The sequence below is a fragment of the Amblyomma americanum genome, chromosome 4 (assembly GCF_052857255.1).
Source record: "Amblyomma americanum isolate KBUSLIRL-KWMA chromosome 4, ASM5285725v1, whole genome shotgun sequence".
NCBI classification, from domain to species: domain Eukaryota; kingdom Metazoa; phylum Arthropoda; class Arachnida; order Ixodida; family Ixodidae; genus Amblyomma; species Amblyomma americanum.
This window is the reverse complement of record NC_135500.1, coordinates 80824186-80845435: the sequence shown is the minus strand read 5'-3', so window position 1 is coordinate 80845435 and position 21250 is coordinate 80824186. Positions and strand designations below refer to the sequence as shown.

At 46.0% G+C, this 21250-nt stretch overlaps 1 protein-coding gene across 1 annotated transcript in view; it reads left to right on the top strand.

The window, feature by feature from the left end:
- Nucleotides 1-21250, top strand: part of LOC144129609 (uncharacterized) — an 85981-nt gene that overhangs the window by 22726 nt on the left and 42005 nt on the right. Inside the window, exon 2 of the mRNA XM_077663731.1 lies at nucleotides 19827-20270. Coding sequence (XP_077519857.1) covers nucleotides 19827-20270 — 444 coding nt within the window. The remainder of the gene's footprint in view (nucleotides 1-19826; nucleotides 20271-21250) is intronic.

The following is a 21250-nucleotide window of genomic DNA, read 5'->3' as shown; positions in this document are numbered from 1 at the left end:
CGATCGGCTAAAACGAATCCACTTCCACGTTGTGTGCGAGCCTTCAGTAATGACGAAGGGTCAACAACACAGGGCGTGGCGTAACATTGAAAAATAATGAAAATGAAAAAGCGAGAGCATTGTCTGATCGGAATAGCACTGTTGTATTTTTACCACTATCGTCGGCGGTGGTATGACTTCGAAAATGTATGCTGACGAGTACGTGTGCCGCTTTATTGATGTTCAGTGCTGAAAATTGAGTACAAGTAGAACTTTCTTTGTTCTGCTTCACACGTAGAATGCAATGGCCAAAATGTTAGAAATATACGCAAAGATGCTTCCCCCCTAGAAAGCTTTCTCTTTTAGTGAGCTACTGACTATTGCTGTTATAGCTAATGTTCGCCTGAAACCCCTCGAAGTGCGTGCAGGAGTTCAAGAAGGACGGTGCGTTCCTCAAGGACACACACCTTTTCAATGTCGTCACATTGCACATTCTGTGTTTTCAGGGGCACTGTTTATTGAACTCAAATTCTTCACACGTGGGCCAGATTCGCACTGCATACGAAATGAAGTAAACACGCACAGACAACCTTGCTCGCCTTCTGCAGGAATATGTCTGTCACTATACATCGAATCTCGAGAAATATGAACACGTAAAAGACCAGAAAACACGGCTGCGATTCCGGGCACGGTGTCTTGTAATGTGTCCACTGGAAAATTGCGCCGAGTCGCTGACAAGGCGCGAAGGCCATCGGTCCATTTGTATTGAGAGCAGCCAAGAGATAGCACGCTTTCTTTAACAAGACCGAAGAGCCCGGGCGTTGCAATACAGACTACGAAATGCAGTAAATCTAATTTTGCTCTACTTTGCTCACATGCGTCTCGCTGCGTCATGTCTCGTGCACTTTCTTGGTTGGCCAGCTTGATTCGCGAAAGAGAACAGTAAATTTATTTAAACAATGTTTAACCTAATAACCCAAATTCCTGTATCGAGACATGTACTGGAGGGCTTGAGTTTGTATTCGCGCTCCTAGAGTTCTCTCAGAAGTGCGCCAACCTCGGTACATGGACGCTTTTATATTTAGCTTGGATCCAAAATTGGCCATTCTGGTTGGCATAGAAGGTGCGACGCCGGGCTTACCAGACTACCGCCATAGCTAGAAAGCTGCCACGACGGACAGTAGAATTATGGGCGCGAGAACAAATGAAAGTCGTAGATGTCACTGCGAGCAGAGCCATTCTTTGCGATCTTGTCCCTTTGGGCCGCTTTGTTCCGGTGATTTCCCCCATCCTACTGCCAGTACGCGGCTGCTAGGTCATTAGTAAAGCTCTGAAGGCAAATCTCCGTCGCTGTAATCTCGCTGTTACGTAGTATTGCACAACGCAGTTTTTCCGTAATTGCGGCTTTTGCACGCAGTGTATCACGTTCACACTAGAGAGCAAGTCGAGAAGCTTTACGATTGCTTTACTCCTTCGGTTTTGTTGTTCTCGTCGCAAAATGCATTGCCTTTCGAAGGGCCGGGATTAGCCTCAGCGAACCAAGTTAAATTATTGGTGACAGCATTCGCGCAATATAAATACCCGAGTGGGCAGAGAGTGTTAAGACATAAAAGCAACAATCGCTATGGGAGATAAATGAATAGGCTCCAGTTAACAAAGACACCATTGAGCAATGAGCAACGCCAAGCGTTATTAATGATTCCTACTGATCAGATTCAATGTAGGAATGTGGCGTCCTGTTTTAAATATTTGAAAGCCTGCACGACGTGTAGTCACTGAGCTTTCAGCTATATGCTTGAGATAATTGTAAGTAATTTCAAGTTTAGGGCCTGTAGGTTAAGGCGCTAAATGTTTTATTCCCACTACACAACTGCGTTGCTTTCGAAGCGGTTGTCTTGAGGGGGCCTTTTAATGAGCTACTAGTATATTTCGCTCACAAACTGCGTCGCCTAGCGCGTGAGCGTTGGTAGCCTCAGGTCGAAAAAAATTTCTGGCGCCGGTATCGGCGACGGTCGGGAGCCTCGCAGCTGGAGCATTCGGAGCAACCGGCCGCTTTAGGAGCCTAGGTGGGCCGCCTAGGTGACGTGATCTTGTGCCATCATCACAACCTGCTCACCAGAGTGTGAGGAAACTGACCATCATGACAGGTGGCAGTTAAGTTGATGACTGGCAGCGAGAGGTTACTCAACAAGAGCAACTTGGGTTGCACAATCGCCCCACAGGTGGCAGCACCTGCTTCAGCAGGGTACTGGCGCATCGCTTAACCGCTGCGCCATGACTAGTATGAAGGCTTCCAGGGATATATGAATGTAAAGTCGGGAATGGCCAATTCCTCATATATGGGCATTAACCCACTTAAGCTATCGCGTCAAACATTAGCTTAAGTGTGCCTTCAAGTTTATTTTTTCTTGCCAACTGGTATATAACATTTCGATTTGTTCGCCAGCTTTCCTCTTCATAATCGTGGGCGGAAAGCCCGAAGGGTTCTGTTGTCAAAAAGCAAAGCTAAAAATCCTTTGAATATTTAAGAATCCAAGCAGCTAAAAATTTCAGGCAGGGGCGGGTGCACAAGTCAGTTTTGCAAGGGGGGATGTTCTTTGGGCTATGGCATTTGACTAAAGTATTTTTGGACTTGTTTCGTTGGCACATGGGGGTTAAGCCTGATATTAAACTACAAATCCTCCCCTCCCCCCTCCCCACGTCTTATATTATCTCCGATGATCAGTAAAATTAATATTTAGTAGGATCAGAAGTGCAATATATTTGCTCTGGACAGTGCACCCGTACAGGGTGCGTCTAATATATACAGGTGGTAGAGCAGTGCATATTCTCCATCAAACCGTTAGAGAGCCTATAGAAGTTTACAGAAAAACGCGCCCTGAGTGTCTCCACATTGGGTACCTGACTCCTATGAGCACCTGGCGCTACGACGTCCAATCGGGGCTACAGATGGTGCACAATGCAGTACAGAGAGCAGTAAGGCGACGCCTGTACAAACGCTTTTTGGAAAGTGCTGTAGTTGACTTTCTCAGGGGTCCACAGTGTTGTAAGTGGCGACTGCATCAGCTTCCCAGTACGTCGCTTGCTGACTCATGAGAACGTTACTCATGTTGACCATTGTGTGAATATTCTTGAGGATGTGACTGCGCAGTAACATCTTCACTAAGCGCCTGCTGCATGTCGACCACTGATTAATACCCACCTCTGGTAAGGAAGCTCACAGGGAGGAGGCGGTGGTTGGTAGGGAAGGGTACGTAGGTAGGTAACAACTTCATTGGAAGGGAAGGGGGCTATAGTAAACTTGTAGCGCTCAGTTTTCCAATGCGTGTTACGCACTTGCATTTCTTTCTTTATTTTCCCCTTATTTTCGTTCATTCCCTGTGTACTTTCTCTAACGGCGTAATTTAGGTATACGCATAGAGTGAAACAGTGCCTGTGCCTTTCATTTCCACAAAACCAAGCCTTCCTACTCCACACCACGCAGAAGAGCACAAAGCCTGGAAACTTTCCATTTGTCTCTGGGAAGAAACCTTCTTGCATATTAGCACACCATGCATGAAGTAGACAATCGCACGTAGGCCACTTCCGAGTTTATGCGACATAGTTTTCAAGGGCCGTGCGTTCATGACAACAATTAGACGTGCACTCATCACTGCCGCCACGTTTAATTCGCCCATTGACCTCAAAGAATAAAAAGCGCATCGCGCACCCGCCAATGCTATGAAGGAGTACGGGCTTTTGGGCGAATTGGTGCATTACAAACATGATCAAGCGCACAAAAACACAAACACACGACGAAAGAGACTGAGACACGACGAGCGCTTGCTTCCAACTGAGGACTTTATTGACAGAAGTGCACATTATATCGACTTTTCTGCTTGACGTCATCTGACCGCGCTACCGACCTCAATTGGCCACACTCAGAAAATTTATTTCTTTGGCTGTCAGTGCAACAGATGGTGCGCTGACGCAGGGCACACCCGCTTTCCTAATCAAATCTGCTTCTATTATTTCTCTTACATCCTATTATTTATGCTTGGCTACTATCTTGCACGCGCTGAAGAACGGTTTACATGGCTTTTTTGTTCTTTTCAGGGCATTCATAGCAATGTACAGACAGATTTCCGTCCTTGTGATTGCCTACTTTCCTCCTGTACTCAAGCAGTCTTTCATTTGGGCGTCGGCCAGTTTTACCTAAGTACGTAGAGCCGCATGAAAGGGGAATTTCGTAAACCACACCTGAAGCACATGCCACAAAAGGATCACGGTGTTTGATAGTGCATGGCTCTTTAGGCTTTTGGAAAGGATTAGTCATTTTGACCAGCTTTTCCAGCTTTTCAGGAGCAGAGAGCACCACTCTGACGTCACTGCGTTTCGCAATCTTCTTTAGGCGATGCGAAGTGTTATGCAGGTATGGAATTACTACTGTTCGTTGCTATGAAGCGCCAGTAGAAATGACGAGCAGCTTGAAGTTCACAGAACCTTACCGCAGTTAACTACTGAAAAAAAAAGGAAGGCTGTCCAACTTTCAGCACTGCGCAAGTAAACGCGAGATGGTGATTCTGTGGGCCTGTGCTTGATGGCTGCTGCGAGATCGGTACTTTATCATGAATAAGTGCCTAACGGCGAGAAAAAGTATAATATATCGTTCCAGCGTCGTGTGGAACCTCGTAGGTGGCACGCAGGTTTTGTTGTTTCGATCGCCATCAAAAATTTGCGACCGGAATAATTTCCAAGTATAATGAGAGGAGACGGCGCCCCACGGAGGGACTTGATAATAAGGATGTAAGGAAGCGGCATGAATGTAGAAGTTTATACGGCCTCCTGCTAAGAGAAACAGCGAAAAGTAAACAACGAATTCCTATCTGTGGGACGCTGTGCGAACACACTAACTGTAGTAAAATGAAAACAGCAACTTCTCGCAGCTGCGTTAAGGAAATGTATTCGCCAATTTGGACGATGCCGTAAGAAACGGCGTCATTACGAAAGCACGAGAAATGAAAGAATTATTGACGTCTGCGCGTGAAAAAATAAATCTTCGTTTTCGTTTTGCTTCTCTCTGACGTTTTCTTTCAGAAATAAAGCAATGCAATGCACTTCAGCTGCCTCATTTTTAAGCAGCACTGGATTGGAAGCACGAAGGCTCGTGGCGCGTGGCAGCTTGCGGCAATTCACGGGAAGTATAGAACGAAATAGGCGGCATCAAAACAATGCTGAAAAACCAATCGAACCAAAATTTGTGGACAACAACACCATGCTTTCCGCAGAAATACCCCGTGTGTTCATGTGCACTGTTTTTCAGTTGTGTTTAGACACGGAGTTCATTTCCATTGGAAACAAATTTTGGCCCCTGGGAATCACGTCAGCTCTGAGATGAGGTGGCCTTGAGAATGAGTTGCTTCAATCAGAGCACGAAAATTGTGGTAAAAAAATCGCTCTTAAGCTAAAAGAGCACAGATACCGGGTGGCTTGCCCCTGCAGCGCGACCTTTCTTGTTTAACAACGAAGACGAGAAAACGACTACCCACTGCCCTGAATTGAACGGCTTCTGCAGTTTCATCCATTACTAATATCATCTGTGCAAATTTTTTGCTGATGACATTTTAGTGCTTCTGAAGAGCGGATTATCAGGGGGCGGGGAAGGCAGGAGTTTTTATCGCCGCTTCTTTTCTGGATTTCTTGGAAAGAACCTGTCAAATATGATTTTTTTTTTACGGGAAGGTGGAAGCATGTAACTGAAAATCTGCTTTACCACAATAAATTTCTATAGCAGGCATCACTTCGGGCTGCTAATTAGTTGCTCTTTTCCTAATTTTTGTAACGATAGCTACATTACGGTAGCATTTCGAGCCTTCAGCGTGGCGGTGCCGTGGCGATGGCGGCGCCGCCACGCTGTCACGTGGTAGGTCATGTGGTGCGGAGCAGCAGCCGGAGGCGCGGCGCCGTTGCTGATCACGTGATTCGTCACCGGGTTGGCCACGTGACCAGCCACGTGGTGCTGAGCAGCGAAACCGAGCTTCCACAGCTGTGCGCATGCGCCGTGTCAAGTGGGACGAAGATGAAGGAAAGCCCAGCGAAACGGAGCGGCGAAAGACTGACTTTGCATTTCAACTCAGCAAGTTGCACTCGGCCAGCTGTAGCTATGGCGTAATTCCAGGTTTAACCAGAGCTAAACCACCGCCAATTTTTAACCATTAACTGTCGTAATCAAATTAGTGCACGTGATGTCTCTCCTTTTTTCTTTCTTAACAGGTGTGCTTGTTTTCTTTAGGCGCTGTCCAAAGAAAAGAGCACCTGCTTCGTTATGAATTAACCGCTTTGTATGGCCGTAAGCGTTCTTAATTTGGCAGTATTACCTTTACAGTCATGAGTCGCCTCGGCAGTGCACAGACAAGGAACATTGGCCGCCCAATATATTACGCCGTGTGCTGAGTTCTCCATAAAGCACCAGTATTTCAACTGTGCTGTACTTGAAATTCTACCTGCTCAGCTTGAACTGCGCTTTACTAGAAAAAAAAGGAACAAAAGATTAGGTATTGGAATAACACTTGGCAGTGCCCTTCGTTCCAGCTACCCAACCCTCTTCATAGGAGTTGTCACCAGCAGCGGGGCATGTCGTGAATGGCACCCCAAACTGCAGGAAGTTGTTGGAGAATTAACTTTCCGCCAAAAACTTTCATATTTCCATGTTTGGGCTAAACCGTTTCGAGGTTGATGAGAAGGACAGCCTACAGCTAGTTCGTCTCAGAATTTTTTTTTTAACAGAAGTCATTCCCAACATTCTTTGAAGAAAATTATGAAAATTGGAAAATTGTAAGATACTGCTATGAAAATATTGAAAGTAATGGTCCATATTCTTTTGATATGTAGGAAAATCTTTCTTTTAAAGTGTCGCCTTGGATCACATCGAGCAGTTAGACTTCTATAAAAAATCCATGGGGAATGCTTTTGACGATAGCAGAAACGTTAATAGAAGAATAAATCCAAGTCTGCCGTCGGGTGATCTCCGTATGTATTGAGTTTTGTAGCGAAATCTTAATTTATGTAACAAAATTGCGTCCATAAAAGGCTTCCTGCTCAAAAATGCTTTTGTCCAGAATTGTTGGGTATAGCTCGTACTACATGTAACTTAGAAGGACTTTGGTGTAGGCCAGTTGGTATGACATCATGAAGAGCAAAACCGCAAAACAGGACGGGACTGAGGCAGGCGACAACACAGGGCGGTACTGACAACTGAACATTTATTGAAACACAGCAGAGCTTATAAGGATCAGTCGCGCGTGTAATCTGGAAAGCAATCATAAATCATAAAAAGAAGATGAAGCATGTAGAAACAGTTCAATGGCAACCATGACGAAAACATTACTACATGCCCTGTACTACACTACATGCCCTATTGTACTACATGCCCTATTACGATTACAACTACGGTGCCTCTTGGCTTGCAAAGAAGGAACCCCCAGCGCCTCTGTGAAAGGTGTACGCGGCGAAAAGAATCTAGACGCACTATGTAAGCCCGAGGATAGTTTAACAGCCCGCACGCAGGTCCAGCATACTTGCACTTGTGTTTCATGTTTGCACGCTAACCCCAAACTTTTGCTTTTTTTCTCTCCTGCCAATCATAAATCGACATGCTTCAGTGCACATCGCTGCCTTGTCTCATAAAAGTGCTCTTTACTAAACTCAGCTCTCTCCCATTTGCGAAGTGCTAGAAGCTGAGGAACGCTAACCGGCAGGCTTTTCTGCCTATGTGCGCACGTTGAGGCTCGCTCGGTAGCATCCTCCCTTTCCCTTTTAGAAAACGGTTGGTTGAATCCTCAGTCTTTTAATAGTTTCCACATTTAGCGCTATGTACACAATACACGAGGTACCTTTATGAGCTTGAGCTTCATTTCATTCAAACATGAAACTTTTACAAGATTGTACTCCTAGAATGCGCATAGCGTTTTTCTTCATAAATGAGCGTGCGGCTGTTGCTGTTGTTTTCTTTACTACCGCCATGCTCGGGGCTTCCGTGTTTGCCCTTGCCGTTTGGAAGCAAATCGCTGTAGTTGCTTTTTATTCACTGGGAAGTCTGCGTAAAAAAGATGGAGACTGCGATGCCCCAAGTTGAGGTGTTAACGGCTTTGCGCTGCTGTGTGCCTCAAAAGTTGAGGGGAATGTAAACAATATGGAGAAAGCGCGCGCTAAAGAAAACACATAGTTTTGAACCGAATACACAAAAGTTAGAGGAATGCAAGAGACGCTAGATTATATTAATTAAACCTGCCGGTAACTTTGCGTCATGCTGACTGTACTAGGTATTTTCTCTAGGGCTTCACTTTTTTTTACGTATGAATGAATGCTATCGCAATGACAACGGGAAGATTTTTGTTTTAAATAACAGCTCTCATTCCATACGACCGCAACCTTGCATGTTTTACTTCAGAAATAAAGATTCACACTGGTCTGTGCAAATCATGCAAACTTATATGAAGAGTTAAAAACGCCAGCTTGCTGTCGGCGTAGGGGAATATAAGCACTGATCTCGGCTAATCATGTGTAGTGAATGCTTCATTCTAGTTTGAACGCGACCAATTTCTCCTTTGAGAAAGCTGACTTTGGCTGTAAACTCGCATAGATTAGTATTAAACTCGTGATTCCTGCATACCCTACATGTTGTCCAATCCTAAAAGGAAAAAAAAAACACAAGCATTTGCTGCAGATTTGGCTCACGTAATGTTTATCTTGGGAATCTAGACACGATTTGGCACAGGTTTTCGAGGCATTTGCTTTATTTAACGTTTTAAGGGAAGTCTGTCTAGCTTTCAGGTTATTCTGTGTTTGAGGACAATACCGAAAAGAAAAATCTTGTTAAGCGCACCAGTTCCTGCTTCAGAGCCGGCCAGATTGTGGCAAAAAAAAAGACAGATCTCACCGAAATAATTGAAGTGCATTGCAAGCTTAGAATTTATAGGCTTCGGTGGCTGTCCTTCGTACGTTGATACAGGTTTTCAAACATACACTATAAGCCTCTCTCCCTCTGACATGGCTCCATTTTTTTCTTTACCGTTCATGTTAGGGGCCTCGATGAAAATAAACTCATTCACTAGCCTTCATTGAAAGATTTACGACTGGTCAGGAAGGAAATTCAGAACTTTATTTGCACGCTAGAACAGGTTTTAATCAGTCGCCACTCCCGACATCTACATAGTATCATCATGATGGCCTCATTGTGACGGGCGCGAGTCATCTACAATCGTTCAATGAAGTACAAGATGCGCTTGAAAGTTTGACCTTGCATTCGATAATTCCGCAAGTGACGATTGCAGCTCCCGTTTCAACTTATCTGCTAATACACTGTGAGGCGGACTATACACACAGCAAGAAAATGGTTTAGCTGTGGTTCTGACATATCATTTTGGCGTCAGTGCAATTAATGACGGTGGTGGAGGTTTTCGATGAACGGTCCGATATAACGTGCATCTGCTCTGCTTCTACCACTTGAGCCTTTGCGACGGGGGAAAAAGGGGCCTGCATGGCGGATCTGATGCGCTAGCGGCGATGTGTTCGCAATTAACGCGTGGTTAACGCAAGCTCCGTTGCTATCCCTATATGCGTCCACGGTCCCTACGGGCGCGGATAACACGCCCAATGGCTTAAAGGTGCACTAAAGAGGATTATGAGCTCGTCTTTTTACCGCGGCAACTCAATCTGCACGCTCCAAGCATTCTTAGAAACTCCAAATTATTGCTCTTTGCGGCCGATTTCCCTATTAAATCGAATTAAACGTAGCTGCTCCCGCATTTTTTTAAAATTCACCTCCGAAAAGAGGAGTCAACCAACGCGTGAAGTGCTTGCGGCTTGCCGCTCTGTCAACGGCGGAGTGATACGTAAATCAAAGAGTCCACGCGTATTTTTAATTTCTTATGCCTAACTTGCGGCTATCGACTGAAACTAGTTATTCATGGAAATATAAAAAAAAACTTAAAATAAAAGCGAAGTTACCACGGCCACGCGACTAGCTGAAAGGAACTGCGTGCGTTGGCTTACTCCTGTTTTCGGAGATGAGTTGAAAAAAAAAAAAGAAGGCGGGAACCAGTACGTATAATTCGATTTAATGGGAAAATCGGCTGCACAGGACCATGATTCTAAGAAGGCTCGGAGAGTGTAGATCGAGTTCAAGCGGTAAAAGGACAGGTTTAAGATTACTTTTTAGTGCACCGTTAAGAATTATGGCATGGACGCATTTGGATCGAATTAGCTGGAATGTGATTGGCCATATGTTTGAAGAATCTCGTCACGGGAGAAGAGCGCCATGTTTGATGATCACCGGTTTCCATGTTCGGCGCCGGATGACGCTGTGCTGAATACACTGCACCTCATTAGGTTCTTCATGCTGAGTGAATGCGCACGGTGTGTTTCTCCCCGACAGCGGCACTTTCAAAGGGTTAAAGTATTGATTGGAACATTTCGACGATTGTCTTAAGAAGTACATAGAAACACATCAACACCCTGGAATGTTGACAGGGAACAGGTGCCAGCGCTGTATACTACATTCAGTGTCAGCGACAGCAAGCTGGAACGTTTACAGTACAGGTGCGTTTGGCGCGAACCAACACTGAAGAAGGAGAAGGCGGTTAAGTCGGCGTCTATTGAACCAGATACTTTGATGCGGGACCTCCTGGCGAATTCCATAATACGGCTGGTCGAAAACGTTAACGGCGTGAAGATTGGCTGCATTATCGTGCGGTATGGATCCTTTCGTAAACGGATAGGCGGTCGGGATTGGCCAGACCGTAAAACGTGAGAGCAGAGAGATTTCGCGATGTTCTAGAAGTTACTGTTGCGGCAAGATAGTATATAGCTGAGTGCAGAAGTGGCCCGAAGTAGCCGCTAAGGTCGATGAAGTTTGAGTTAATACAGCCGTCGAGGAACTCCACCTACCTAAACAGAGGGCCTTGCGTCTCCTCTGGGACCCGACATGCGGCCTTTGTTCTCGCTTCAACGATGAAGATGACATCATAGCTCCAACCTGAACCCTGAATGTGTGCCCGCAGCCACGAGACAGCGTGAACTCACCCAAGATGGGGAGTGGACTATACACCCCTTTAGTCGAGAACATTTCAGGAATAGTCAATCATAATCGTTACCAGCCTGCACACGTCCACAGCAAGGAAGGCCTATTCCATACCCCTGCAATTAACCCTTTCCTAATAGTGAGAATATTTAATAGTTGTCTTTAAACCATCGTCTTTGCTGATGACTCATTCATTCCTGATCTAAGCACAACCCGAGTTTTCTACATAGACACATGGGCAAATCCTCTCTAACTCATGTAGCTGAACCAAAGTACGGCCGAGCTCTCGAAGGTGATGTCTCTTCAAAAACGCGATTCTTGCTGAGGCTTTAATAGCAATGTTTTTTGTTTCTTGTTTAAATAAGTCTCATTTTTGCAAAACTGAGAGGTCACTGCGTGACCATGTGTCCTTCAAGCACGTAGATACAGCAAGTTTGAAGATTTCATCTGAGAGCAGGCAGCTATTCAGCTTCCACAGTTCCCATCGAGGAAGGATCGAGTATGCGCGGACTGTACATTACTATCTGAAGAGTCACCATGCAGTGATCACTGAAGAATATGGGCAGCACCCAGTATCCAAAAACGCTGGATAACATGTTTGCTGAAATGTAAATCCTGTCAAGCCGAGCACTAGAGGAGCACTGAAAATTAGTGAAATGACTGTTATGTCCTTTATCTTGCCCAACATCTACCAGGTTGTATTCGCATGCCAAATCAGTAAGTAAAGCAGCACTAGCGTCATATCGCTTACTTAACGCTGCTCGCTCTTCATCCCTACCAACACAATTGAAATCTCCCAACAGCAAAATTTTCGATCCGTGGACAAATGGTCGACTAATGACAGGAAAAATAGCCTTTTATTACGCTGCTTTACAGGGGCATAAACACAAACAATTGGCCACTGCACATCCTAAATTGCGAGGTCAAAGCAGATAAGTCGCCCGTCATCATATGTGCTATACGACACGGCAGTAATCCCCCAGTGTGTTGGCCAGGAATAGCTTGCACCCAACTGATAGACCTCTCGAGTGACTAAGAATAACATTGAATTCTGACAAAAAAGGCTCGACAGCAGCTTCAGTCTCCTCATCAGAGGACAGCTTGGTTTCCTGGATAGCTGCCACACTAACACCCCATTTGCTTAAATGATGCCGTAACTGATGCCTTCGACGATTACGCAAACCCCTAATGTTAAGAGTAGCGGCCTGAAATGCTGTGACGCCCGCCATTTTTGGTGCTTGTCTTATTGAAGGCCATACCCTGTACTGGGGTGGCCGGCCTGCAAATCGGCGGCCTGTAGGGCAGACATCACGCTTCGTTTTGAGGTGACCTTTCCCACTGCCACCACGCCAGGTGCCTTCTGCTCATCGCCGTCGACACACACCTCATCATCTTCAGGACCCTTCAAAGGTGCGCTGTTCTCCATCGCCTCTTCTGAGACAGCCAAGGCTTTGGCCCATGAAGCCGAGTGGACCACGTCGCTCGCAACCACGCTGGCAGCCGACGGGGCAGCAAACACAGTAGAAGCTGACACTTCAGGCGACACACTGCTGCACTCTGGCAATGAAGGGGCATCGCGGGCGCAGAAGGCATGTCGCACAATCACTGGCTGAAGTGCCTCCATTGACTGTACAGCAGGGGTGTTCTTCTGTCGTGCACTTTCGATGACAGGCGGCTCCTGAGCAGCAAGCACTGAACTCAAAGTAGCAGACCCGGACATACCCGGCTCCGGTGGCTTTGAGTCTGGAGACGGGGAATCATATTTGTCCGTATATGCTTGTAGGCGGACCCTTGCCGTTATTCGGTGCAGAAGCCTTTGGTCCACCTTCTGTCTGGAGCTCATTACTCAGTTCAACCTACGCTTCAAAAACATCCGACACATCCTTAATGTGTTCTGACACCGCTTCATCCTCATGTGTCCGGTTGCCCTGGCGTAACCTGTCAACATAACTCATGACACAGTTGTCTACTCTGTGCCCAAAGCGTCGGCACTGGGTGCATCGAGGCGTGCGACACTTACGCCGTACGTGGCCCACACGGTTACAACGAACACACAGCGGAGGCCTGCCCGGGATCACAACAAAAGCCTGTACCTCGAAAATGTTGAGCGTGTGAGGAATTGCATACTTGCTGACATTCCGTTTTTAAGCTTGAGGGAGATTTCATGGTTTGCTGTTTCCATAGGCTCCATTCAGCGGGGCCGCCACTTCTCACCATCGATAGTTTGTACAGTTCCAAACTGCTCCAAAGCTTCCACAATCCTGCGGTGCTGGATATAGCGGGAGAGACAAAGAGGCTTAAGCTTCACGTTTTTTGTGTCCGGGTCAAACACGATACAGTTTAGACCTTTGACTTGCAACTCTGCTTTGTCAATAAGCTTCGGTTTTGAGGAACTGCTCTCGCAGGTAACCATCCAAACGTGGCTCATTTGGTACTGGCCAATACACAGAATGTCACGGAGGTCCACAATCTGCGCGAGCGTGTCTCGGAAGTCGACAGCACGGTATGGACGACCCTTCAGGTCAGCATGCAGAAAGACGGTGTTGAGGACAAAATTACCGGTAGGTAGTCGAGACAGGACAACTTTGTACGAGTCCGTGGCAACTTTAGATGTCGGGAGACCTCGGTCAACGGCCGATGCGATGTTTCCAGCTATGAACATTTCAACACACAGCCGTTCAGCACGCATGCGCTGAACATTCATTAAGCGTGAATAAAAACGCATGTAGTGAATGCGAAAATTTCATATATAACTCTTCCGAACCAGATGTCACCGCGTTTTCGCTACGTATATTCTTGCCTAACAGAGCTGGTAATAATAATAATAATAATGCAATAATGATTGGTTTTGGGGGAAAGGAAATGGCGCAGTATCTGTCTCATATATCGTTGGACACCTGGACCGTGCCGTAAGGGAAGGGATAAAGGAGGGAGTTTTCACTCCCTCTTTTCATCGAAGAAAGAGGTGCCGTAGTGGAGGGCTCTGGAATAATTTCGACCACATAAGGATCTTTAACGTGCACTGACATTGCACAGCACACGGGCGCCTTAGCGTTTTGCCTCCATAAATACGCAGCCGCCGCGGTCGGGTTCGAACCCGGGAACTCCGGATCAGTAGCCGAGCGCCCTAACCACTGAGCCACCGCGGCGGGCTAACAGAGCTAGGCCATCATCAATTTTTTTAGTTGGGTTCTTGCATGCATGCTAGCCGCAACAAAGGTCATCGAGACCACCATCGAGACCACCTGTTTGTTTATTTGCAACATCACTTTAGGAGCTCTGCGCTTTGTTTTTTCAAAAGAAAGGAGGCGGAGGGGGGGACAACTGGAACAAAAGTAAATAATCACGTGAAACACCATGTTACCAAAAAATGTTAACGTAAGTACGTTACCTATTGCAGTTCCCAAATGGTAACGAATACGTTACTAAGTTACCGAAAAAAGTAACGTGTTACCAGTAACGCCGTTACTTTGAACGAGTTACCGCCAACACTGCGTACAATACTGTTCGCAACGCAGCGCACTGGCAATTAATGGTGAAAGTTTGAGTCCTGAATTGCTGGAAATGGCGAAAAAGTGATGCAGGAAACGAAGCCTACTTCAAAATGCGGAACCATATTCACACTCATACAACGCCAACGTAATGGAGATAGGGTACTCACACGTTATCGTAGTGTGAATGGGTATGAAACCTGAAAGTTAACAAGGTACTGCTGTAGGTGAAAAAGAGTGCTCACTAATTCACTACCCTGTGGTATTTGAATGTGGTTTACTTTTGTAAGTAGAAGGGCTGTTGCTATTCTCAAGAACAGTTTTCAGTGCAAACACAGCATGCTTTCTCTGTGCTCCTATCGACCCTGAACGACAGTGACTGTTTTAGGATTTTAAAAGAAGGACTGAAAACTATGCCTAAATGGCTCGTTGACCTTCATTCGCCGCTGCGTATAGACAAGACAAGGCTCATTTTGCGAACCGCTCAAATCTCAATTTCACCCTCTGGTGAAATCGGGTTTCTTCAAGCCAGGAACCAATCCCTCTTACATTCACAACGCGGCTTTGCTAACACCGTACCGGCCGACGTCCTCAGGCGCCATCACTGACCGAAAGTGAACTGTCGTCCCCAGCTTGCGAGGGGTCGTGCTCTATAACGGCAGTGGGCGGGCGGCAATGCATTTATTTACCATTGCTCTACTGTGCTAGTGCGGCCTTATGTTTACATGTGTTTTAGACGAATTCAGAATAAGTTCATTATGACTGTCACTTTACAATGCTGGCCTTCTATTCAGGGCTCAAAGTTTAAAGATTCCAACTCATGTTTCCAGCGTAGTTTACCCTTTTAAAGTGTTCTGAGTGAATTTAGCAATCACTCTAATATAGCTTGGCGTTAAGCCGTAGAAACTTTAGGCGACGAAAGCAGGTCGCAGTCCTATGGGTCTTAGCGATAGGGAGTAAAGAATTGCCTTCATAAAAATGCCACTGCTCGGCGTTTGTGGTTCATGTGCCCCTAGAAGCTGGGCCGCGTATTTGAGACTACTGCGGGCGAAAGCAAAGCAGAGGCTTAACACTGAAGATTGTACTCCCACAAGAATCGACCGTGATTGGCTCGCACTAGGGACTTTCGCAGTCGTAATAGCCAAACTCAACGATGCTGAGTCCAGCTACTCAAGGACTGCTCCTTCGTAAAATTAGCGATGCCAGTTTCACCCTTGAGACTTGCTGGTGCCAGCCGTAAGCTGGACGTTATTATTATTAATGGTTTATTGAATCGCATAAAAAAAGGAAGTAAAAAGATGTGACTAGCCGCAGCATCTGCCTTCGAAACCTGAAGCACCTGAGCTGCGACTAGCATCAGCAAAAGAACATGGAGACAACAGTGAAGGGGGAAGAAAGAAAGAAAGAAAGAAGGAAAGAAAGAAAGTAGCGATCGGGGGAGAGAATAGAGTAGGATACAAATGGGTATCGCTAGCGTACTTTTATGAGACATACTATATGTGTTCTGAATATTCAGAGAATGACCATGCGGAGCTTAAAGCGAAAAGGCCCGGGGGGGAGTGAGCGTACTGTGCCTACCCCTCAAAGTTTACGGTTTGAGTGGTTGTGATCCCACATTCTGGCAAAGGGAGCAGTGTGCGAATTCAGACACTCATCAATAAAAAAATACTTTCCGAAACCACTGCGAGATCGTTTTTCTTTTCACATTTCTTGGTGTGAATAATAGCGAAATCTGTAATTTACGCTCCTGCAGGAGAGATGCTCATGGCTTCTGCTTTGTTCTAGCTTTTAAACTAAGGACTGCGGAATTGGCGACAGCTTTCCGGGTGAGAAACGTGCGACTTTGTATAACGACACTGCACATGAGATACTGGAGAAAAGAGTAGGTTTTCATAATCTGTTTCATAAAGTTTTCTCTGGCTCTTACGATTGTTCACAGGACCATAACAATCATAGACTTGGGAATTTAAAAGTACGACGGTGGAGATTCGCATTGAAGCCCAAATATGGTTCCCTAATTGACGTTTCGTCCAATTTACTGGGGTATCTCCCGGCATCTTGTCGGGGCCTATTTGCGCTTGCAGAGTAGTCGATGACATTGAAGACTCACTTTTTTGATTTAATAAAGTTACTATCGCCACCTCTTACAAGGAGGACTACCCACTCTTAATCCCGATCTAGGAAGCCTAAGATGTGGTGAAAGACCTCGTCCGAGTGCTTCCTCTTTGGATTTTCTGTAGCGATTGTTTGCATGGTGCGAGTAGCAGGAAGATCCCGCTGGAACCATATCACCTTGCATGTTTATTTTAAATGCAGTTGTGAAGCTTTCCGTAACCTTCGTCTAGATTCCGGCTTTTGCTGTCCGGCATTGAGTGACTTCATGAGCATCGCGCCGAGCATCACGGCCACTCAATTTAAGAATTTGTCGGCGCAGTCATTTTCGTTTTCTACTTACCATTAATTTTTCTGAAGCTTAGCGAGCGCTGCTTTTTTATACAGGGATAACACACATCTGCACATGGTAGAGATCGAGCCATATTGTTCGCACTCAACGTAGATCGGGGCGCCAGATCGTATCCAGCGTCTATTTCTGAGTGATCACGCAACTACGTGTCACGCCACCAGCACATCACGAATGCGCGTTCGTCCTCTGAACCATGTCGGCACATATTTCTTCAGCTGCGTGCGCGTGTGCTCCTGGTCATTTTCTTTATCGAAAACAGTCCAGTGGAAGCGGTTTCGCAACGTATTCTCTCTATCCAAGGAGATAAAAAGCCGGAGGTGGCTTCAAGGGCTGTCTTGAGAACCGCCCCAAAACCTGAAAGCTAGTGATATTATTAGCGTGTCTGCTTACTCTGTGTTCCCCGGGTGCTTCTTTGGTCCTTGAGCCGCCAAGAGAAGGAAATTATACTTAAGCCAATACTGTAATCCCGTGAAAAAGAGCAGGTCAGCTGCAGCTGCCAGTGACACCGTCACTTCTGCATGCACCAGGATCAGAATAATCACACGTATAAGGACGGGAGGCCATGTGACGAAAGCTTTGAGAGGTCGTAGTTTGCAACCAGTTTTGTTGATATCACTGCCGTAAAACGAGAGCTTCAGCAGTTTCAAGCTGAAAGATACAAAAGGGCCTTGATAAGATCTAGGACTCGTAGGTTTCTGGATGTGCAATCATCTCATCGGGCTCTGAGGGATGAAAGGCAGGCTCCTCTAGCTAAAGAAATATTGGAAATTCCTTATGAAGGTTGCACATACAGCGATGGTCCTGGTATTATTGAGGCTTTCTTTGACTGTTATCAGAAGCTGTTTGATGGTTGTGCGGGCACAACTGTGACATCAGATTACGGCCACTTATTCGAAGCCTTGCCCCGACTTGACGATGAGCAGCGTGCTGTAGTAGAGGGGCCTATCAGTTTGGACCAAATTAAATCTGCCATTTCTGATTTGACGGCTCAAAAATCTGGTCCAGATGGCATTAGTGGTTGTCCGCGTGGTCGGTCACGGGGTGCGGAGAAGCTGCCGGCGGTGCGGCGCCGTGGCTGGTCACGTTGTTTTTCACGCGGTTGGTCACGTGACCAGTAACGTGGTTTTTCACGTGAACACCCACGTGGTGGTGCATCGTAATTTCTCTGATAGATGGCGCTAGGCGTCGTGCGTGCACACATAGTCTAGCATGGTGGCAATCCACCCCGCTTCAAAGGGGACGCTTTTATGTTCCATCCATCCATCCGTAATGATCCGTCTCCTTCGGGAGCTCCTCTCAGATGCGCTCGTTTCGCCTATACGGTCACCACCACAGTGTGTTTGTAGGAGGACATGGATGTACATTCCTTTAATCTCATTCATATCAATTCTAGTAAACAAAGCAGCTAACGCTCGTTATTTCAACGTCTTACAGGCGGTGGTGACCTTTTTTTATTGCATGTTGCTGAAACACCTAGCTGCGTTCACATACCCGAACTTGTGTATTTCCTCTTTGGATGTAATACCTACGTGGTGAAATCCTTCCATAGGATTGCAGCATTATTAAGGAACAAAAAAGTCCTGAGATAAACTCACCCTGTTTGAGGTTATAGAGGACGACAAGACATTGCACTGACGGCAGCTAATAAGCAAGAAACATGTGATAAAATTGAATAATGCAAAACATCTTTGAATAGCCGAAAATAACGTAAGTAAAGGCTGTTACGTAAAACCCGTGTGATGTTTTTCAGACTTTGTAAAATAACGTAAGTAAAGGCTGTTACGTAAAACCCGTGTGATGTTTTTCAGACTTTGTACTTAGAAAAAGCCACCACAGTGACGTAAAATAAGAAGTACGGAAGCGTACAAGCAACACAATTGTACTTTGAAGGGTTTGGTGACGTACCTGTGTCCGCAAGTATTTTTCCTGCGATATTTGTGTAGGCTGTGGGCGAAGCTTACAGTGATTATGCAGTGTATTTTCAAGTCGATACCGGCAGTAGGCGTATAGCGTATTGTGACCATGGAGATAGTGAGCGCACTGACCGATTCGAGAACTTGAGCAATATGCCTTCAAACGATGCCATATTCTTAAAAAAAAAAACAAGGGCACATCTTATTCTCACGGAAGAGTCTTGAATGCTCACATCGTTCTTCTTCACTAATCTAAGCCTCAGTTTCGTTTTCCATGCCATTCACAGCTTGCAAGGTTATGAATATGCTGTCATTGCTTGCGTTTTAAATGCCTTTCAGCTGCCCTCTTTACGCAGGCTCTAAGGATTCAAAACATTTTTGCCGTCGCGGGGCGTATTGAAGGGGAATATTTTAGGGACTGGTGATCTCGCCTGCTTCGGCATCAACACTACGATATATTTCTTCATATCTATTGGAGAGATGGCGATGAAACTTTATAGACAGATTGTTTGTTATTTGATGGCCTTTGTGTACCCACAATCTAGAAGAGCGTATTTTTGTTCGAAGACGCACTTTTTGCCTTGAATCCTGTCTAAAGCAGATGAACCAACCGGTGAAGCGCTGAAGTGTGAAATCGTTGCAAACGAACTATCAATTTAGCAACGCCAACAACGCCAGAGCAAATTTTTTTCTGATTCATTTGGGTGCGTCACGCTTATTACTGTCTAGAATGTCGTGTGCCTTAATTTTTATATTTTAATGTTTCTCAAGCTTAAGTCAAGAGTTGAATGTTGAGAGAGGGCAGGGTGCATCAGTTGTCTGCATTGACACCTTCAAGCATATTTACTTTTGTATTCCTGAAATTTCCCAGATGCTCTCAGAAAGTCTGGAAACGAGTGCAGGCTTTCAATTTGTTACAGGCGACGGAAAGGTCACCAACCCTATTCGCCTGAACGCGTTGGAAGGCGAGCAGACGTCGCTCCCCTGCCCCATCGACATGGAGTCGCGAGAGGCCGCATCGGCAGTCTGGTTCCAGGTCGCTGCCGGTGGTTCCAACGCACACGGCGCTGCACCCCGCCACCTACAGATGAAAAAAGTCTATGCATTAGAGGCGCCAAACCTGTCCTCTGCCACTGGTGCACTGGAAGGCACCGCCGGTCTGGTGGACGGCAGCCACTGGAAGCAGCCGTCGTGGTCGGGCAGGGCTTTCTTCTCGCTTCTCAGCGACCCGCCGGCACTCCTGCTTAACAGGCTCAAGCGTGAGGACAGCGGAAGTTACGTCTGCAACGTCACCTACCGAGACAACGTCACTTCCTACGACCCAACAACTGTCACTGAGGCTCACATTGAGCTGTTCGTAGCCGGTAAGCTTGTTTTAGCCTCGTTTTACCCTCTTTCTCTACAAAAAGTGGTGGATGAACGCTGTGGCGCGGTACAATATCTTAGTACAGCACCAACTAATTCGCACGATGTTTAGGTTTTCTTGTTGTTTTTACGAGCACTATAAAGGAGGATTTCACTGGGATAGAAACCCTGGCTTTTGTAGTCTGTCGCAACCCAGAAACCACGTTCACCTATTGACTAGATGAGCGAGGTTTCTATCCACCGAACCGACATGTGAGACAATTACTGCGCCATTTACTCTACTGAAAAACCAATTTTCAATGTTATAGTAGCTAGCTGCACTTTTAAACGAGGGGCTGTGCTCTAAGGCCTCTTTGGCCAGGAAGGGATAAATGTGCTAGAGCGGCTGGTGTTTTTGTGACAAGCGAATTAGTATGTCAAAGGGTAACCATTACTGTGGTGGATCATTACTGAAAGCAGGTGGCAGGTATATTTAGTCCTCCCACAAAAAAAAAACTTTCCATCGCTACGACTACCTTCGTAGCCACTGTGCACGCGTAACTACTAAACCGTAAATGGCGTCACCTGCCTCTGGGCGTACACAAAAGGCATCCGTCAATCCGGTATACGTGTACACACTATCCGATACGCCGAAGCTTTCTAATAATATTCAGCAATGAGTAAGGCTATATGCTTTCTGTAGAGCGTACCACGCCAACGCCGACTGCATACATACCGCATAATGTCAGACTTGCAGCAAGCGCCGCAAATTCAAGAAGCGAACTAAAGCTAGTATTTTTCCCTAAATTTACCTCAACACATTTTCTTGTTCCTTTAATAGGAATCCGAACACTAAAAAAGATATTGAAAAGACGCGACGACTGCTGCTGCAAACATATTTTGCCGTCTTTCCAGACTGGCCAAAGTGGCTAAAATACAACGTATGGCTCTGAATTATGCGCCTTATTTCGTTAGAAACAGGGTCTGGCTCAAGGGCATT